The sequence below is a fragment of the Ranitomeya variabilis genome, chromosome 3 (genome assembly GCF_051348905.1).
Source record: "Ranitomeya variabilis isolate aRanVar5 chromosome 3, aRanVar5.hap1, whole genome shotgun sequence".
In the NCBI taxonomy this organism is placed as follows: domain Eukaryota; kingdom Metazoa; phylum Chordata; class Amphibia; order Anura; family Dendrobatidae; genus Ranitomeya; species Ranitomeya variabilis.
In genome coordinates this window covers 317,449,271-317,468,877 of record NC_135234.1, presented here as the reverse complement: position 1 = coordinate 317,468,877, position 19,607 = coordinate 317,449,271, and the positions used below count along the sequence as shown (strand labels likewise).

The window sequence follows — 19,607 nt, the reverse complement described above, 5'->3', positions numbered from 1 at the left end:
TGCCCTAAAGCACCTGAATGGAGCAGAGACTGACCGAGAGAATGCAGGAAGACGTCTGGTGTGAGGAGGAGATGGCCGCACAGGAAGCTCGGGAACAGCAGCGACCGCAGTGGAGGGAAGGACAGCGAGACGAGCAGATCGGCGAGGAGGAAGAGAGGCGACGGACATTGCAGCAGAACCTGCAGCGGGAATGGGTGCAAGCGAGGAGGAGCCAGCGCGAGGCCTGGACAGGTAAGTAGAAGCGGCAGTTGTAACAACTAGTTTGCCTAATATCTTACAATAACAGAACAAAGGACCGCATGGTTTAAGGGATTTGTGCCTATGCAAGCATAATGAACCTTCCTGGGAGTGGGGGCAGGACAGAGCATTGAGAAGAATAGCTTCACACACAAGCTTCAGGTTACCCAGTGTCTGCCATGTGTTTTTGGGACCATGGTCAGAAGTGCAAAAATCCGTCAGCTATGGTTTTTACATTATCGTGACATACATTTCCCTCACAGGTACTCTGCTGAGTAGCACCAAATTCTACTAGGCCCAAAAGGATTTCCTGGGCTAGATGCCGTTAAAAAATAATACTTAGGCAAACAGGCGGTGTAGCTTGCTTAATGGGTGGGGTACTCTGCTGAGTAGCAGAAATTGCTACTAGGCCCAAAAGGATTTCCTAGGCTAGATGCCGTTAAAAAATAGTACTTAGCTAAACAGGCAGTGTAACTTGCTTCATGTGTAGGGTACTCTGCTGAGTAGCAGAAATTGCTACTAGGCCCAAAAGGATTTTCTGGGCCAGATGCCGTTAAAAATAGTACTTAGGTACACAGGCAGTAGGTGGCTGGGCTACTCTGCTGACTAGCAGACACTGAAGCTTTGGAGCAGACCTCTGAATCCCAGGCCATAGTATGAGTAAACAACTCTGCAGAGGACCCCACCCATCTGGAATTGACGATGGCATTGTCATGTAAAACACAGCAAGGGGACTCAATAAAGAGTCTCCATTTTTTCCAAAATTTCGGCCACAGACACCACTTAAGTGACATCAATTTCGCCAGAGTTTTTTAAAACGGTTGGTGAGGTGATTTTCAAAAGTCATCAAGCAGTTAGTCTCCCCAGGATGACACAGGGGTAGAAAAGTCCTTGCGGATCCAGGATTTGTTCATCTTGATGAACGTTAGTCTGTCTACATTGTCACTGGACAGCCGCATGCGCTTATCTGTCAGCACACCACCAGCAGCGCTGAACACACGTTCAGAGAGAATGCTGGCTGCGAGGCACGACAAGATCTCCAAGGCATGAGTGGCGAGCTCAGGCCAGTTTTCAAAATTGGAAGCCCAAAATGAGCAAGGGTCCAGTTCCACAGTCATGGCATCGATGTTAACTTGGAGATACTCTTGTACCATCCTCTCTAGGCGTTGGCTGTGCGTCAGACTTCTTGTCTCCTGTGGCCTTGCAAAGGATGGTCTAAAAAAATCTTGAAACGATTGGAAAAAATTGCCGTTACCATCAGATACGATGTTACTGTTACGGTTTGAGTGATGACTCGATAGTCCCACAGTTGGCAAGTGAGAACTCAGAGATTCACTACGTACACCACTGGTGTTTTGTGGAAAAGCAGATGTTAGATTTTGTAACAGTCTCTGCTGATACTCCTGCATGCGTGAATCCCTTTCTATGGCAGGAATTATTTCGCCAAATTTACTTTTGTACCGAGAATCTAAGAGTGTGGCAACCCAGTAGTCGGCATTACTTCGGATTCTGACAATCTGAGGGTCATGTTGCAGGTAGTGCAGCACTCGTGTCTTGCGCATCTAGGAGGACCAAGTCCTTGTTGTCTTCGTGGTGGCGAGGTGAGAATCATGCTTCCTTCCTCTGCCCTCTCCCACCAACCTCGCACAACAGAAATTTGATTAAGGTCTCCCTCATGTGATGAGTCTTCCATGCCCAGCGCCATTTCGTCTTCAACTTCTTCCTCGCCTCCTACACCTTCCTCAACAGTTTGGCTGCTACCATGCACCCTTGGTAATCCCTCTCCCACAGCTTCCAATGCCAGCCGCCTTGGTGCTGCCAACCGTCTGGACCTTCGAGATATTATCCCTTCCACATACGACTCCTCCTGTTCCTCCTCCTCCTCTTGTTCCACCACCTGACTCCGAATACTATTTAAGGTGTGCTCCAGCATGTAAATCACCGTAATAGTCATGCTGATAATGGCATCGTCAGCACTAAACATCTTCGTTGCTATTTCAAAGCTGTGCAGAAGGGTGTGCAGCACCCCAGAGTCCTGGTCATTGCAGTACTGTAGCTCCGCCACTAAGGGGGGCTATGGTACGTCTGATGGCACTGAAGGAGTTCATCTGACCAGGTATCACAGACACCAATACATTTCACAGTCTGGCCTCCAGGGGGAGCTAAGGGTTCTATTTATTAGGCCACTCCTCACAGTCTGGTAAAACTGGGGGTTAGGCAAGAAGTTAGACAGAAAGCTGGCTGGGTTGGAACCAGGCAACACCTTGTGGCAGAGGGTGTTGTAGGGGAAGATTCAGAGGGGTCCCTGTCAGGGGTGGGATCCTGACAGAGGCCTAGCGAACAGAGAGAACGTTACGGGACCGCGCCTGCACGATATAGCGGCGGTACCCCAAGAAAGGATAAGAAGCGAGATTTATTGTGCTGAGTGAGAAACGAGATCAACGCAACAAGGAGAATACCAGTAGGAGTCGTGCTGTAAGACGAGGCAACATCCTATTGAGGCGCATAACTGGTGGCCGGAACGCCGAGGAAGTATAGAGCTCCAAGCCAAACTTCAAACCTACGGCAGGACAGTCAGTTACAGGCGGGCTGTCCCACCCAGACCCAGGAAGACACAGGGGGGTAACAACAGGAGTGGGGCGACGCAAGAGTCCCGGAAGAGCTCCGAGCCTCCCGTCATACGGGTGCGTCTTAACCGTAAGATCAGGGGGACGTAGAGGGAGAACATCAGAATCGAGTTGTGAGGGAACACGAGAAACAGATACAACAGTTGTGGGGTACTATCCCGTAAGCACAGCAGGGGAGGACCACAACACAAGTGCAGGAAGGTAGGAACAGATTTCTACCTGCAAAGGGAACTCTGGAGGTGCCATCGGACCGGCCGGATTTGCGCAGCCCTGTTAACCGTATTCCGGATTGAGGACTCAGAAGCCTTCAGTAAAGAGGTAAAGAGACTGCAACCTGGTGTCCTCGTTATTTACTGCACCGCACCTCCACCACCATCCACATCTATTATTGTACGCCCCTCAGCAGGGTCACGGACCGGGTCTAGCCACCGTGACAACCCCAGAGCAGAGACTCAGAGGCCCGGTACCGGGTACCCCTCGGCCCCGCGGCAGTGGGGGCACGACAACTTGGCATCACGAACAGGATCTACTTAAGCCTGAAGAATCGGGTCATGTGTGCCTTGGAACTGTGATTTATTATACTTGGACTGTGACTTATTGCAAAGACTGTGCTGTGCCACTTGCCGCCAAAATCCGCCGCCAATACAGCGCTGAGGAGAGCGCATGAGAAGAAGAGGGGCGTGGAGTGGGCGTAGACGAGCTGGAGAGCACGAAAGACAATGGCCACCCAGTCTAAGTATTTCTGCACCGTGAGGACGTGTCCGTCAGCAGCCGAGATCCGCCTCCTGATTCTCAATGGTGGGCGGAGACAGAGAAAACGAAACCGCCCACGAAGGAGAGAGCGGGAAAAGGACCAGGAAGAAGAAGTCAGTGATATGGAGGACGCCATGGCCAGCCGCCCGGAGCCGGAGCGTGGGGTCAGAGCCGAGGACTCCCCCAGCTACCCGGAGAGGCACCGCAGCCAGACCTCCACAGTTGATGCTGACCTCCTGCAGACCGGAGCGGACGAGCAGATCCACCAACTCCTGCAGACGCAGCTGAGCACTGAGGCCGGGTGGAAGAAGGCCATCATCGGGAGCCTCGCCAGACGTCTGTCGGCAGCCTCGTCTGGTCCGGAGCAGGAAAGCAGTTCCAGCGCTTCGAAGCCAGAAAGCAAGGCTCTGCCAGAAAGCGAGATGCTGCAAACGGAGATGACAACGCCGCAGCGCAAGGCCCTGCAACCAGCGTTCCAGATCCCAGCAGAGACGGAGCAGATCGGCACCGGAGGGACCGCATCTGAAGCAGGTATGAAGAACGACCCTGCCCCGCCAGCAGAGGACCTGCTGATAGGCCCCGTCACGGCACCCCCTCTCCCTGGGACCTATAGACTCCGGCGCTTTACACCCTGGGATCGGGCCACGGGTATGGAGCACTTCTTAAAGGCCCCGATCTCGCCGATCACCTTACCGAGCGAGGTCTATGCAGAGCTACGGCCGCCAGAGCGAGAGTAAACCTCGAGGCCATGGATATGTAAATAGTTAACTGCTTGTTTCCCTGCTTTTTGCTGCTTTAAACCCAACTAGGGTTATTCTTAAAGGGATCCCTTCGTTTACCCGGGATCCCTATTGCTTTTATTTTTGCTTTTATTTTCCTTTTTGCTCCCTGTTCACCCATGTTATAAAGACTGCCGAATCATGGACGGTGAATGATTCAAAAACTGATCTTGTAAATAGTTTGCACCTTCTTAAAGGTGCTCTCTACTGGTTTTATAAGCGAAAGGGACTCTTTGCGAAGACACTGGTCGCAGAACCAGCATCGGAGTCCTTACTGCAAACAGACTTGCAGCTTGAGAAGTTGCACTACCTCATAGAGACTTGGTCCCCTCTTAAAGGGGATGTTCCTTAAAAGCACTTAAAGAATGATGATGTTTTGAAAGAAAGTACTGATAATGCTGATATGTAAAAGTTATATGTAGCTAACTGGTTGATTGTAAGAAATGTTTAATAATGTTAATAGAAGAATGAGGACAGGAAGTAAACCCGTAGGGGTTAGTGGTGAGTCCTCTTAGGAGCCATATAGAGATGGCTCAGTGATCTTGAACTGAAAGAAAAATGATATGTTCTATACTGTGTATAGTAGTGGAAGGACAGTAGGCCCGGGCGGAAAGGGGCGGTCCTGTATAGAAAGGAGAGGCAGTAGGTCTGGAGCAGTTAGGACAGGCGGTCCTGCAGACGTAAAAGAAGGAGAATGCATAAAAGTTAATTAGCCTTATATGTGATATAAGAAGGTCTTTAGTGGATTTAGCGAGTACGTCCTTAAAGGCAATGTTAAATTACTGTTCAAAGATTTTGCACTTAGTAGAATACCCGGTTGGGTAAGAAAAGTTATTTAAAATATTTAACCATGTTTGTAACGTTCAAGTGTTCTCACCTCCCATAAAGGGAAGCTCTGTTAAAAAGTTTACTTGTACTTGCATTTTCAAAATTGTATGTCTTTTTGCTGACATGTATTGTTGTTTTCTTCCCAGTCCAGGAGTACTGGATTTAACCGGGGGGGAGTGCAGCGCCCCAGAGTCCTGGTCATTGCAGTACTGTAGCTCCGCCACTAAGGGGCGCAATGGTACGTCTGATGGCACTGAAGGAGTTCATCTGACCAGGTATCACAGACACCAATACATTTCACAGTCTGGCCTCCAGGGGGAGCTAAGGGTTCTATTTATTAGGCCACTCCTCACAGTCTGGTAAAACTGGGGGTTAGGCAAGAAGTTAGACAGAAAGCTGGCTGGGTTGGAACCAGGCAACACCTTGTGGCAGAGGGTGTTGTAGGGGAAGATTCAGAGGGGTCCCTGTCAGGGGTGGGATCCTGACAGACGCCTAGCGAACAGAGAGAACGTTACGGGACCGCGCCTGCACGATATAGCGGCGGTACCCCAAGAAAGGATAAGAAGCGAGATTTATTGTGCTGAGTGAGAAACGAGATCAACGCAACAAGGAGAATACCAGTAGGAGTTGTGCTGTAAGACGAGGCAACATCCTATTGAGGCGCATAACCGGTGGCCGGAACGCCGAGGAAGTATAGAGCTCCAAGCCAAACTTCAAACCTACGGCAGGACAGTCAGTTACAGGCGGGCTGTCCCACCCAGACCCAGGAAGACACAGGGGGGTAACAACAGGAGTGGGGCGACGCAAGAGTCCCGGAAGAGCTCCGAGCCTCCCGTCATACGGGTGCGTCCTAACCGTAAGATCAGGGGGACGTAGAGGGAGAACATCAGAATCGAGTTGTGAGGGAACACGAGAAACAGACACAACAGTTGTGGGGTACTATCCCGTAAGCACAGCAGGGGAGGACCACAACACAAGCGCAGGAAGGTAGGAACAGATTTCTACCTGCAAAGGGAACTCTGGAGGTGCCATCGGACCGGCCGGACTTGCGCAGCCCTGTTAACCGTATTCCGGATTGAGGACTCAGAAGCCTTCAGTAAAGAGGTAAAGAGACTGCAACCTGGTGTCCTCGTTATTTACTGCACCGCACCTCCACCACCATCCACATCTATTATTGTACGCCCCTCAGCAGGGTCACGGACCGGGTCTAGCCACCGTGACAACCCCAGAGCAGAGACTCAGAGGCCCGGTACCGGGTACCCCTCGGCCCTGCGGCAGTGGGGGTGCTACAGGTGCATAGGTCCCTGATCTGAGACCACTCCTGCAGCGTGATTTGCCCCACCTCTGGATCTCGTTGGCCCAGGTTATACGTCATAACGTATTGCACCAGGGCTCATCGGTGCTGTCACAGTCGCTGCAACATGTGCAGAGTTGAATTCCACCATGTGGGCACATCGCATTTCAGCCGGAGAACTGGCAGGCCCAACGACTTCTGTAGCGATGTAAGTCATTGAGCTGCGGGATGCGAACGGCGGAAGTGAGCACACAGCGGCCGTGCCCTCTGCAAAAGCCCATCCAGTCCGGGATAGTGGGATAAAAATTGCTGGACAACCAGGTGAGCCATACAAGGCACGTGTGTGACATTGCCCTGGCGAAGGGCCGCACCCAGGTTTGCAGCATTGTCACACGTGGCCTTCCCTGGCTCTAGGTTGAGTGGAGACAACCATTGATGGAACTCGGTCTCCAAAGCTGACCACAACTCCTCAGCTGTGTGACTCACATTTTCCAGACATTTCAATGCAAACACTGCCTGATGCCGTTGAGCCCTGGTGACAGCATAGTAAGGAGGTGTGCAGGATTCCTTCTGCACAGTTAGAACGTGGGTGGCATTACCAGACAGGCTTTGGGTGTAGGTGGAGGACCGAGAGGAGGTTGAGGAGGCAGAAGCAGTGGAGGAACTTCTAGATACAGAGAATCGACGAGCAACTCATGGGGACAGCAAGACTTGGACAGCAGCCCCTTCTCCAGATCTCGCCATAGTTACCCAGTGCCCAGGCACTGACATGTAACGCCTCTGTCCATGTCTATTCATCCAAGTGTCTGTGGTGAAATGCACCCTGTCACACACAGAGTTTCTCAAGGAAGCGGTGATGTTGTGTGCAACATGCTGGTGTAGCGCAGGCACAGCTTTCTTTGAGAAGTAGTGGTGACTGGGCATCTGGTACTGGGGCACTGCGACGGACATAAGGTCTTGAAAATCCTCTGTGTCCACCAGGCGGAAAGGCAGCATTTCTGTAGCCAACAGCTTGCAGATGGTGAAATTCAACCTCAGCTTTGTCATGGCTAGGAGGAAATGGTCGTTTACTTGTCCACATCTGAGGGACTGAGGGCTGGCTGCTGTGCTTAGAGTTGAGTAGGGTGTCCCCGGCAAACTGCTGGAGGCAGAGATGTTATATTGCCTTGATCAAAATGTGGTGTCGATGTCGGAGAGCGCTCAACACCAGCAGGTTTTTCCACTTGCAAATGTCCTGGTGACCTGCCAATCACATTGGCTGTTGCAGGTAAAGAGGTGGAAGGTCTGCGTCCAAAACCATGTGCGACTGCTGTCTTCACAGTCACAGAGGATGAAGAGGAGGCGGATGCACTTGATGGAGCAGACGGTGGTTGACCCGGCCCACTAGGCCGCATTGTAGCACAGTGAGCTTCCCACTGCCACTTATGCCTCATATCCATGTGACGGTTAATGCATGAAGTACTCAAGCTAGTCATTTTTTGGCCTGTACTGAGATTTTGTTGACAAATCTTACAGACAACATGAGTTGGGTCATCCTTTGTGATGTCAAAAAATGCCCAGGCTATGCAAGGCTTGGAGCCCGTGTGACCTGAACAGCCACCACGACTTCTGCTCAGAGGCACAGTTGGGGTTGAGGATGCAGTTGTTGACGTGCTTCCAGTACTCCGTCTCTGTCCAGGAAGGCGCAACGTAACCTCGTCGTCAGACTCGTCACTATCATCCTCCTCCATCTCCTCTGCTGACCTCATGGACTGGCGGACTGTGAGTTGACAGTAAGTGGGGTCTCCAACCTCGTCATCATCATCCTGTGTGTTCTCACACCCGTCGTCCTCAGAGCCAACCTCTTCCTGCCCTGACCGAAAAGTCAAGTTTTCGTTCCAATCAGGTATCTCAGTCTCATCATCATCTTCCTCATTGTCTCCACCAACAGGAGTTACAGTTTGGGAACGAGGGTGGAGCCGCATATTCATCACTGTAATGAGCGGTACCACATGACCGCTGATACAGGACAAGCTGCAATGCTGAGAGGAAGCATCGAGGGAGTAGGTGAGTATCTTATTTCCAGCGGGCGGGCGCACAGGGGGTGGGAGGGGGGAGGTTACCGGGAACTTTATTTTAACCACAAAAAAAAAACAATGATTTTTCATTCCTTCTCTCTAGCGAACGCTGCTGGGAAGAAGGAATGAATTCTGGCTTCAGCACCCAAAGCAGGGGACAGCGCTTACTGTAGCGCTGTCTCCTGCACGGTCCGTGTGGTACTCAGTCGGCACACGGTCGGCACATGGCTGCCGCACGTGTGCCACACTGATGTGCCACGTGAGCACATGGACACGGATAACTCCTGTACCGATTTTTCCGGTACCAGAATTATCTGGACGTGTGAGACTGGCATAAGGCCGGTTTCACGCGTCAGTGGCTCCGGTACGTGTAGTGACAGTTTTCTCACGTACCGGAGACACTGACACATGCACATGCCTGCATGTTTTCACGGACCGTGTGTCCATGTGCAAAACACGGAGAAATGTCCGTTTTTCTCCGGCAGCATGGTCCGCAAAGCGTCCCGCACACGTGCACACGTAGAACAGTGTGCACTTTCCTCCGTGTGCATGTACCGCCGCAGGAGAAACAGCGCTACAGTTAAGCGCTGTCCCCGGCGTGTGGTGCTGAAGCCGGCATTCATCCCTTCTGTCCTGCTCAGCTGAAAGCAGCGCTTGCAGATGAGAAGGAATGAAAGATCAAGTTTTTTTTGTTTAAAATAAAGTTTGGGGTCATCTCCCGCCTCCCACCCCTCCCCACACCCCGCGCGCCTGCCCGCTAGCAGAGAAATACTCACTCAGCTCCCGCGATGCCTCCTCTCAGTGCTGGCAGCTTGTCCTGTGTGAGCGGTCACGTGGTACCGCTCGTTACAGTGATGAATATGCGGCTCCACGTCCCATAGCTACTCCGCTGACGTGCAGACACTGCTCCTAGGCCCAAAACTATTTACTGGGTTAGATGCAGTAAAAATTTAAATACACAGGCGTGCAGACACTGCTCCTAGGCCCAAAACTATTTACTGGGTTAGATGCAGTAAAAATTGAGATACACAGACGTGCAGACACTGCTCCTAGGCCCCAAACTATTTACTGGGTTAAATGCAGTAAAAATTTAGATACACAGGCGTGCAGACACTGCTCCTAGTCCCAAAACAATATACTGGGTTAGATGCAGTAAATATTTAGATACACAGGCGTGCAGACACTGCTCCTAGGCCCATAACTATTTACTGGGTTAGATGCAGTAAAAATTTAGATACACAGGCCGTGTAGCTAGCTTCACAGGCGGGCTACTCAGATGACTATCAGACAATGCTACTAGCCCAAAAGGATTGGCTGAGCTAGATTACACCAAATGCTGTGACTAACACTTGCACAGGACTGGCACAGACCTGCATGGCAAAAAGTGCTAGGAACTGCTGTAACCTACCCTGAAAAGGGCTGATATTATAACTAGTCCCGACTCCTCCCGACTCCCTAAACCTATCTCTCTGAAAACTCGCTCCAAAAAAACACTCTTAGGCCGGGATCACACACAGCGAGATATGGCTGAGTCTTGCAGGTTAAAACCAAGCTCTGGCAGCGGCACTCCAGAGCGGAGCGTGCGGCCTCACAGCAATACATGGAGCTGCACGCTCCGCTCCGGAGTGCCGGTGCCAGAGCTTGTTTTTAACCTGCGAGACTCGGCCGTATCTCGCTGTAGTGTGACTCCAGCCTTAGTCTGTATAGCGCCCACAGCAGCAGTGGTGTCGTCTAACACTAAGCTGCAGCATTGAGGAAATGGTGGTGACAGGGCAAATGGCTGGTTCTTATAGGGCAAGGACATGTGACATACACAGCCAATGACACATGCCCTTGCTTGTGTGCATCACATGCACATTGCTGTGTGTGTGTGCACTGCTGATAGGCTGAGAGACTGCACCGCCCCTCTGTAAATGCGGGGAAAAAAAAAAAATGGAGATTGGCGTTATTTCAGCACAGATCTATCCCCCGCCCCCCTGCCCACTATACACTGAAACAGTCTATTAATAGGTCCGGTCAAAAATGACCGGAGCAGTACAAGTGTATAGTGGAATCGAATAGAACAGCAGGGTTAACAATGATAAACAGTTTTAATGTGCAAATCAAGTTAGGCTTTTGGTGAACGAACAGTTATCGAACAGAAACTCAAACAGACGAATTTTAAGCAAATTGTTCGAGATCGTCGAATGACTCGAACACCGCCCAAAACAGCTCGAATTTGAAATTGGCGAACAGTTCGACTCGAACACCGCTCATCTCTATTCCTGTACGCAGGGATTGGAGCAGGTGATAAAACAACCCAAATAGAATGTATTACCAAGTTTTTGCTACCTAATATGAAAACAGCTTAATGTAAACCCACTACCGCTAGTGCTCCATATTGATCAGGAGTGTATAACCTTACAACTTTCTGGCAGCTTTCTGCCTATGCACAGTGTCTACAAAAGCTGCCAATCAGTGAGGGTGGGGTTACACAACGGTCAGCATTCATAGCATTCATATCAACAGCAGACACGATGGTAATTTTATGAACAATACAATATGCAGCCTAGTACATGACAGGTCTCTGGAATCAGAGTCTCTACCCCTATATCATTCTGCTCTCAGTTGAGGTAGCAAAATCCTAGTAATTCCCTTTAAGCAAATGGGTTAAAAATAAAAATAACTAAGCAGATTAATCCTCCTCAGACATTGGAGATTTTCTGCTCCACCCTGCAGAGCAGAATGAGAAAGTTATCGGACATATGTGATTTTTATGGAGAATGCTTTTATTGATACCTGAAAATGTCCTCTCCTTATGATGGTGGTTTGGTAATTCTTATGCTATAACTACCTTTCATCATACATTCAGTACATTGATCACTTTGATTCTGTTGCACCTTTTGTACCTTTATCTAACGTCTCTATGAATGTTCATAAATATTGATTCCAAATAACAGTTTATTGAACATACTGCAGGGTGGTTCACCTGGAACAATTGCTGTGAGACAGGAGACCATATTGAAATTTGGACTGTACATACTGTGGTTCCTGGCGAATTCCTTTTTTATTTGCTAATAATATACAGATACAGTTTGGAGGAGCGTGTTTTCATTGAGAAAACTTATCGAAAAGTTAGTCCTTAATGAGGTGCCAAAGTAAGTATCTAAAGAAGTTTTGGAGGTCGAAATCCACTTTCAAAACCGTGTATTTGGTGAATAAGCTGGAACATACAAGAACGTTACTGGATAGGCTGGAAAAAGTCTGAGGAAACAATTCAAAATGTGAAACAGCGACTTCTGGTCTATCCACATTATTTTTTTTTTCATTATATTTTTAAATTAATATTGAAGTCTATGGAAAACTGATCCATTAATTAGCCATCCGCTTTCCTTTCTTTGTAAAGGATCCGATTTTTGCTTGCTGGATCTGTTACAAATGTATGAAAACGGATGGCTAATTAACGAATCTGTTTTCCATATTCTTCAATGTTAAAAAAACAACTCCAACAGAGATCAATTTTTTAAAAATGGACTAAAGTTGTGTTTGCACAACTTTTTTGTCAACTGATTGCTGTTGGATCCGTTCTAACGGATCATTAATGGACATGTGAACATAGCCTTACAAATTACAGCAATTTTTCCGGCTAAAGTAGCGAGCCGCTCACTTCGTAGTTACACTGACTCTGGTTTGTATTTCAGGAGGCTGTAGTCGGTTGAATTCTTGTGAGACGTGTATTGAAGGTTATCCAAGTCTGAACATCTCCTGTGAGTGGGAGACATGTGGAGCCTCAGGTAACAGAGGATAAAAATACATTTTAAAGGGTTGCTCTGTTTCGATATGCAATGTATATAACTATAAACCTTATTATCCATACATATTATATTCTTCTTGTCAGATCAAAATAGACTTGTGGAAAAATAATGCACCATGCGCTATTGTTTTAAATGTTGCATTATATTTCCTCAAGTCAATATTGCATGCTAGATTTAGTTGTTTTTTTTCCATTAAACTCTCTGGATAAAAACTCAGATTTCACATAGGTAATACTGTATATGTTATATGTTTGGTATTTTTCGGTCTTATGAATATATTTTCATTAAAAACTCAAAGGGCTGCAGTCTGGTCTCCTCAAATGGCAAATAGTGTACAGTGTTCATCTATCTTCTGCAGTCCCATCGAGAAAGGGACATTTTAGTTACATCATCAGTGAGAGTCCCAGGGGTCATCAATTTGCAAATTATCACATACTTTTAATAGGTGATAACTTTAAATTATGGGAATAACCCTCTTAAGGGGTTGACCAGTCTAGCAAATTTGTTATGAAAATGGATAATAGTAGGTTAAAATAATAAGAGGTCATACTGTCTTCTGAAGTCTGCAGTCACACACAGTGAGTCCCCCCAGGGCAGGTATTGTGTCCCCTGCAAAAATGGACACTGACATTTTGAGACTGCTGTGCAAAAAATGTGTGTTGTCCACCCTCCTTTTATGGCAACCAGTGTGTGTCTGTGTGTATGTATGTATATATATATATGTGTATGTGTGTGTTATATATATATATTGCAAACACATAGTGTATGGGAGATATGTGTCACAGAGGTGGATCTTCTCTGTAATGTAAAACCTGGAGTCATGCTCTAGTACACGTAGGCGGTTAACAGGGGTTAATCAGCCAAAACAGGGGCTGGGTTTTAATGTGAGCAGCTCAAGAGTTAGGGCAACTACTCACCATATCTCCACTCCTGGGTGTGGTTCACATTGTAAAATGAAGCCTTTTTATCTCACACATGTCTCTGTGTGAATTTGATAATGGCCTGAGAAGCTGGCCTGTAAAGGTACCGTCACATTAAGCGACGCTGCAGCGATAACGACAACGATGCCGATCGCTGCAGCGTCGCTGTTTGATCGCTGGAGAGCTGTCACACAGACCGCTCTCCAGCGATCAACGATGCCGAGGTCCCCTGGTAACCAGGGTAAACATCGGGTAACTAAGCGCAGGGCCGCGCTTAGTAACCCGATGTTTACCCTGGTTACCAGCGTAAAATGTAAAAAAAACAAACAGCACATACTTACATTCACGTCCCCCTGCGTCCACTTCCTGACTGACTGAGCGCCGTACAGTGAGAGCAGAGCGGTGACGTCACCGCTGTGCTGCTTTCACTTTCACTTTGCGGCGCTGAGTCAGAGGAGGAAGCAGACTGCAGGGGACGCAATGTGAGTATGTGCTGTTTGTTTTTTTTACATTTTACGCTGGTAACCAGGGTAAACATCGGGTTACTAAGCGCGGCCCCGCGCTTAGTTACCCGATGTTTACCCTGGTTACCAGTGTAAAATATCGCTGGTATCGTTGCATTTGGTGTCAAACACAACGATACACAGCGATCAAACGACCAAATAAAGTTCTGGACTTTATTCAGCGACCAGCGACATCACAGCAGGATCCTGATCGCTGCTGCGTGTCAAACTAAACGATATCGCTAGCGAGGACGCTGCAACGTCACGGATCGCTAGCGATATCGTTATAAAGTCGTTTAGTGTGACGGTACCTTAACTCAAGCAGGTGAACCTGCAGTCTTGTATGGACTCTTTACTATATGCTGGACAAGGGCTGTATTTAAGTTTTCTTATGGTGCAGTTTATGAGGAATTAAATAAACCAAACGGCCATTTCAATATACCGTATATACTTGAATATAAGCCAAGTTTTCCAGCACATTTTTTTGTGCTGAAAATGCCCCCTCGGCTTATACTCGATTCATTGTCCCAGAAGATGGCGGGGGAGGGGGAGCGATGGAGCAGCGGGTCACAGGAAGCAGGAGCAGGCTGCTGCAGATGACTCCTGTGCCCGCTGCTAAAGAGAAATTAATATTCACTGCCCTGGCAGTGAATAATCATTTCTCTTATAGCATGCACAGTGTCAGCCAGAGCCGCTGGCTTCCAGCAGCTGCCAGGCTATCATGGGTGCATGCTACTTAAGAGTTATGAATATTCACCTCTTTCCACTCCCATAGGTGTGGAGTGGAGTGAATATTCATTACCTTAATGAGCGGGGACATGTGATCGGCCGGCCGCTGGAGCTGCGGACACCGGAACAAGATGCAGCAAGGGCGCGCAGGGAAGGCAAGTAGGATTTTTGTAATGCTTTTCTCATGGGGGCCATACATACAAGAATAGGGATAAGGAACCATGCATACAGGGATGGGGATAAGGAGCGATACAGACAAGGATGGGGATAAGGAGCCATGCAGGCAAGGATGGGGATTAGGAGCGATGCATACACGGATGGGAATAAGGAGCCATGCATAGAAGGGTGGAGATAAGGAGCGATGCAGACAAGGATGGGGATGAGGAGCCATGCATACAAGGATGGGAATAAGAAACCATGCATACCAGGATAGTGATGAGGAGCCATGCACACCAGGATAGGGATGAGGGGACAATGCATACCCGGCTTATACTTGAGTCAATAAGTTTTCCCATCTTTTTGTGGCAAAATTAGATGCCTCGGCTTCTACTCAGGTCGGCTTTTACTCGAGTATATACGGTAAATGGTTCCTGTGATACCTCATCCCACTCCAAGTGAGTAGAATTGTTACATTTGGTGTTAGAAGTGTGGGCAGTGTTCCCAGGGAACACGTGTGACTGCTACAAAAGTACTGCATGTTTTGGGTGCAGACTGCTGTAAGCCAGGAAGCAATGTTCGACAGCATGTAGGACCTGATTAAACACCTGATTAAAGCCCAGCAGCAGCAACAACAGCTAGCGCAACAGTAACAACAGCAGCAACAGATTGAATTACTTGCAGAGGCAGTTCGTGGCATGGCAGCAGCTCCAACTCCAAGGTCAGCTGATGATTTCTCTGACTGAAAGGCGGTGAGGAGAGCCTTGCAGAAAATGACCCCAGGTGATGACAGAGGCCTTTTTAACAGTTTTTGAAAGAGTCGCGGATAAGGAGAAACTTCGCCAGAGCAGTGGGTCTTGTCACCATACTTAACAAGGGAGCTACAAAACCCTTACTATGATTTAGCCTTACAGGATGCTACAAAATTGAAAATAGAAATTTTGGCACGCCTGGGGGTGGCAATGATTGTCAGGGAACAATGGGCCCACCTCTGGGCATATCATCGTGACAAACTACCTTCACTCTCAAATGTTTGCTGGAGTTCACTCCCCTGGCACAGATGGTAAAGCGAGTTGTAATGGACTGGTTCATGCACTCATTTCCGAGGCTGATTCAGGCTTGAGTTGTCTGGGGAGATGCCTGGAATGCCATTGACTTGGTCAGACTGGTCGAAATGTATCAGGTGGTTGAGGATTCCTTGGTGAAGCAACCCACTTCATACTGGGTCTTCTATCAGAGGCGAATGCTCTAAAGGGAATGGGGAATCCAAAGTCCCAGGGGGTGGCGGAGAACATGCCACCGGTCCCATCAGGGAATTTAATTTGCTGGAAATGTCAAGTGACAGTTCATATAGTCTCTTGTTGTCCCCTGACCACCGAGCAAATGGACTGTTATGTGGGACACCGGTGTTCGCTCTATGCATATCCGGCCTGCAGTGTGGACTGTCCACCCGGTGAGGGGCCCTAAGCTTGTCCTGTAAAAATGAATGGTTTTCAAATGACTGGACTACTAGATTTAGGGAATTTGGTGATGATATTCCCTCTCCAACTGATCCCTGGGAAGATGGTGGGCCTCCACTGCATTCACAAGAATGCTAAAGACTATCCAGTGGCAAGAGTGATTATTGAGATGGCCCAAGGTAGTCCCATAAGGTCAGCGGGGTCAGGATTTATTGCATTCAATTATCATAGGCCGAGGCTTTGTGTTGTTTTGGGACTGGGGGAATGGGAGAGGCCTTGGTGGCTCGGATAAAGATGGGTTGGCCCTAAAGAAGTCTCACAACACCTGGAGTCTGATGGGTTTCCCTTCTGTCTAATGGTGAGGGTGAAGAAGTAGTATTCACTGAGGCTGAAATTTTTTAGATCGGAGTAGAGTGACCAGAGAAAATTTTGGGTCTGCCCAACATAGGGATCTAAAACTAAAAGAAGTGTTCAATAATATAACCATTATAAGCATCATAGTGTAGGAGCCAAGGGTTGACACCAGGTTTCCATATTTTATGATGAGTAGGGACTTATTGTATTGGGTTACTAAAGTCACAGAGGAAATAGTAGAGCAATTGTTGGTACTAGGACCCTATCTATAGAGGGTATTGGACATGGCCCATTCACATGTCTTGGGTGGCCATCCTAGTGTGGACAAAACCCAAGAATGGGTAATACTGAGGTTCTATTGGCCCATATGTCACTGGGAAATCCTAAGGTATTGCAAGTCCTGTCCCACCTGCCAGTTCACTGCTCTGATCTCTCCTTTCCGAAATCTCCTTGTCAAGTTTGCTCGTGGGCATCAATAAATATTGGCTGTCCTTTACTATTCTATGCGGTACTCAGAAGTGGTTCCCCTGAGAAACTCCTCCATGAAAAGCCTGTGAGTAGGTCCACATCTTTGCCCGGATAGGGCTACCAAGGGAGATCATAATCGACCAAGCAATGACCTTATGAACAAGGTGATGAAGGAGCTGTGTCCCTCCCTTTGATGTGGGCTCCGGGGCTGAACCCATATATTTCCCTGCACATGTCAACTGTTTTGAACAGCTAACATGTGCCTCTAACATCTGCAGGTGGAATTGCAATCCACCCGTGGCTGTTAACCCGTTAAATGCCGATGTCTCTGACAGTGGCATTTAATGTGATTGTGCCAGAAGCACGTCACTTATCCCGCCCATCGGCTCCCATGTCACATGACCACGGGTCGCCGATGGGTTGGCATGACAACCCGGGGTCTGCAGGAGACCCCTGTGGTTGTCAGTGCTGGATTGCTATGAGCGCCACCCGGCTGTAGGTACTCATAACAAGTGAGCATTTCTGCTACACACACATGGTCTGATCAGCTCCTGTGTGTAGCAGAGGCGATCGGACATCTGCAGCTTCTAGTCTACTATGGAGACTATTGATGCATGCAAAAAGTAAAAAAAAAAAAAAAGAAGCTTTTAAAAATATAAAAAATATAAAAAAGTAAAAAGTGTAAATCACCCCCCATTAGCCCCATTCAAAATAAAACAATTAAAAAAATACACATATTTGGTATCGCTGCTTTCAGAATCGGCCAATCTATTAAGCTTTAAAAATAATTAATCCGATCGATCAATGGCGTAGCAAAAAAAAAGTAAAAACTTTTTGGTCACTGCATTTTTGCATTAAAATGCAATAATGGGTGATCAAAAGATCGTATCCACACCAAAATGGAGAACCATAATGACAGGTCAGTTTTAACATTTGGTGAGCATGGTAATAAAAAAAATCCAAAAGACAGTTGTGGAATTGCACTTTTTTTGCAATTTCACTGCACTTGGAATTCTTTTTCCATTTTTGAGTACACGATATGGTAAAACCAATGGTGTCTTTCAAAGTACAACCCATCCCGCAAAAAACAAGCTCCTTACATGGCCATATTGATGGAAAAATAAAAAAGTTATGACTCTGAGTAGAAGGGGAGTGAAAAACAGAAATACAAAACAATGAAGGGCTGCAGCTTTAAGGGGTTAAAGAGTAGGCTTAAGAAGGTTATAGAAAAGAACGGTGGAGACTGGGACTGTCTCCTTCCTTATCTATTATTTTCAATCCTGGAGGTTCTACAAGCTTTTAGCTAATTCTCTCCGTTTGTCCTGTATGGCTGACATCCATCTCCTTAATACAGCAAAGGAAACCTGGAAGGCTGAGATCACCCCCATCAGAGTATCATCGAGCACGTTACCCAGATGCAGAAGAGGGTTGCGAAGGTAATGCCCATCGTAAAGGAACATTTCCAGGCACAAGAGGCTCAATCTCAGGTCTACAACAGTCAGCCATGGTGAGGCAGTTCAACCCAGGGGACTGAGACCTTGTGCTTATTCCCACAGTAGAGAGTATGTTTTTTGCTAAATGGCAAGCCCTTATGAGGTGGAACAATATCGTAATCTTCACCTCAGATTGGAGAAGTCATGTGGGATAGTTAGAGGCGATGTTTCATGCTCTCAGGAAAGCAATGTTCTCTATAAATCCGGCTGAAGTAGTTGCTAGTGGCAGCGGGTCCTCCCCTCTTGCAAGCAATATGTCCGATCCTGGTGTGCTGCGAGGATTTGCTGGTTTCTGAGCTGGTAATGGGAGTAATGTATGTGTTATGCATACCCCTTGGTAGTACCCATCTAGTGGGCACGCCCTTGTTCCGTACAAGTATATCAAACAAGGCTGTGCCCACAAGACTCCTTCTGCCCTTGAGTATGGATGCCGGACAAATCACTGCCATTCCTGGCTCAGAAACGAGTAAATCCTTGCAGTACACAGTATCCTGGGGGGATTCAAAAGTCTGCACTCACACATAGTGACTGCAGACTCTTAATTTTAGACCAGACAACCCCTTCAATGCCTCCCTATTCCTTGAAGGTCTGTGTGTTCAGGGCTGTGACCAGGAATTTCAGGGCCTCTAACATTTTTGTCTCCGCAAGAGAAATTTCACCCATAGAATGTATTGGACGTGCCGAATCCGCATGGTTCAGTGAACACATGCGTATTTGCAGCGCCCCAGAGTCCTGGTCGTTGCAGTAGCATGGTTCAGCCACTAAGGGGGGCCATGCTGCGTTCGATGGCACGGAAGGAGTTCTCTGAGCAGGTATCACAGTCACCAATACATTTCACAGCTGGGCCTCCGGGGGGAGCTAAGGGTGCTATTCATTAGGCCACTCCCCACCATAGTGGGTAAACTGGGGGTCAGGCAGGAAGTTAGGGAGAGAACGCTGACGGGATTGAACGGAGCAACACCTGGTGGCAGAGGGTGTTGTGAAGGGAGAGACTGTAGGGTCTCTGCCAGGGGTGGGATCCTGGCAGAGGCCTGGCATGGAAAGAACGTAAAGGGACCGTGCCTGCTCAGCATAGCGGCGGTGCCCAAGGAAGGACTAAGAAGCGAGATAGATTGTGCTGAGTGAGAAACGAAATCAAGCGAAAGGAGATACCAG

General features: G+C 48.1%; 1 protein-coding gene across 1 annotated transcript in view; it reads left to right on the top strand.

The window, feature by feature from the left end:
- CD164L2 (CD164 molecule like 2) overlaps nt 1–19,607 on the top strand; it is a 447,628-nt gene that overhangs the window by 131,182 nt on the left and 296,839 nt on the right. The window contains exon 2 of the mRNA XM_077299585.1: nt 12,256–12,348. Coding sequence (XP_077155700.1) covers nt 12,256–12,348 — 93 coding nt within the window. The remainder of the gene's footprint in view (nt 1–12,255; nt 12,349–19,607) is intronic.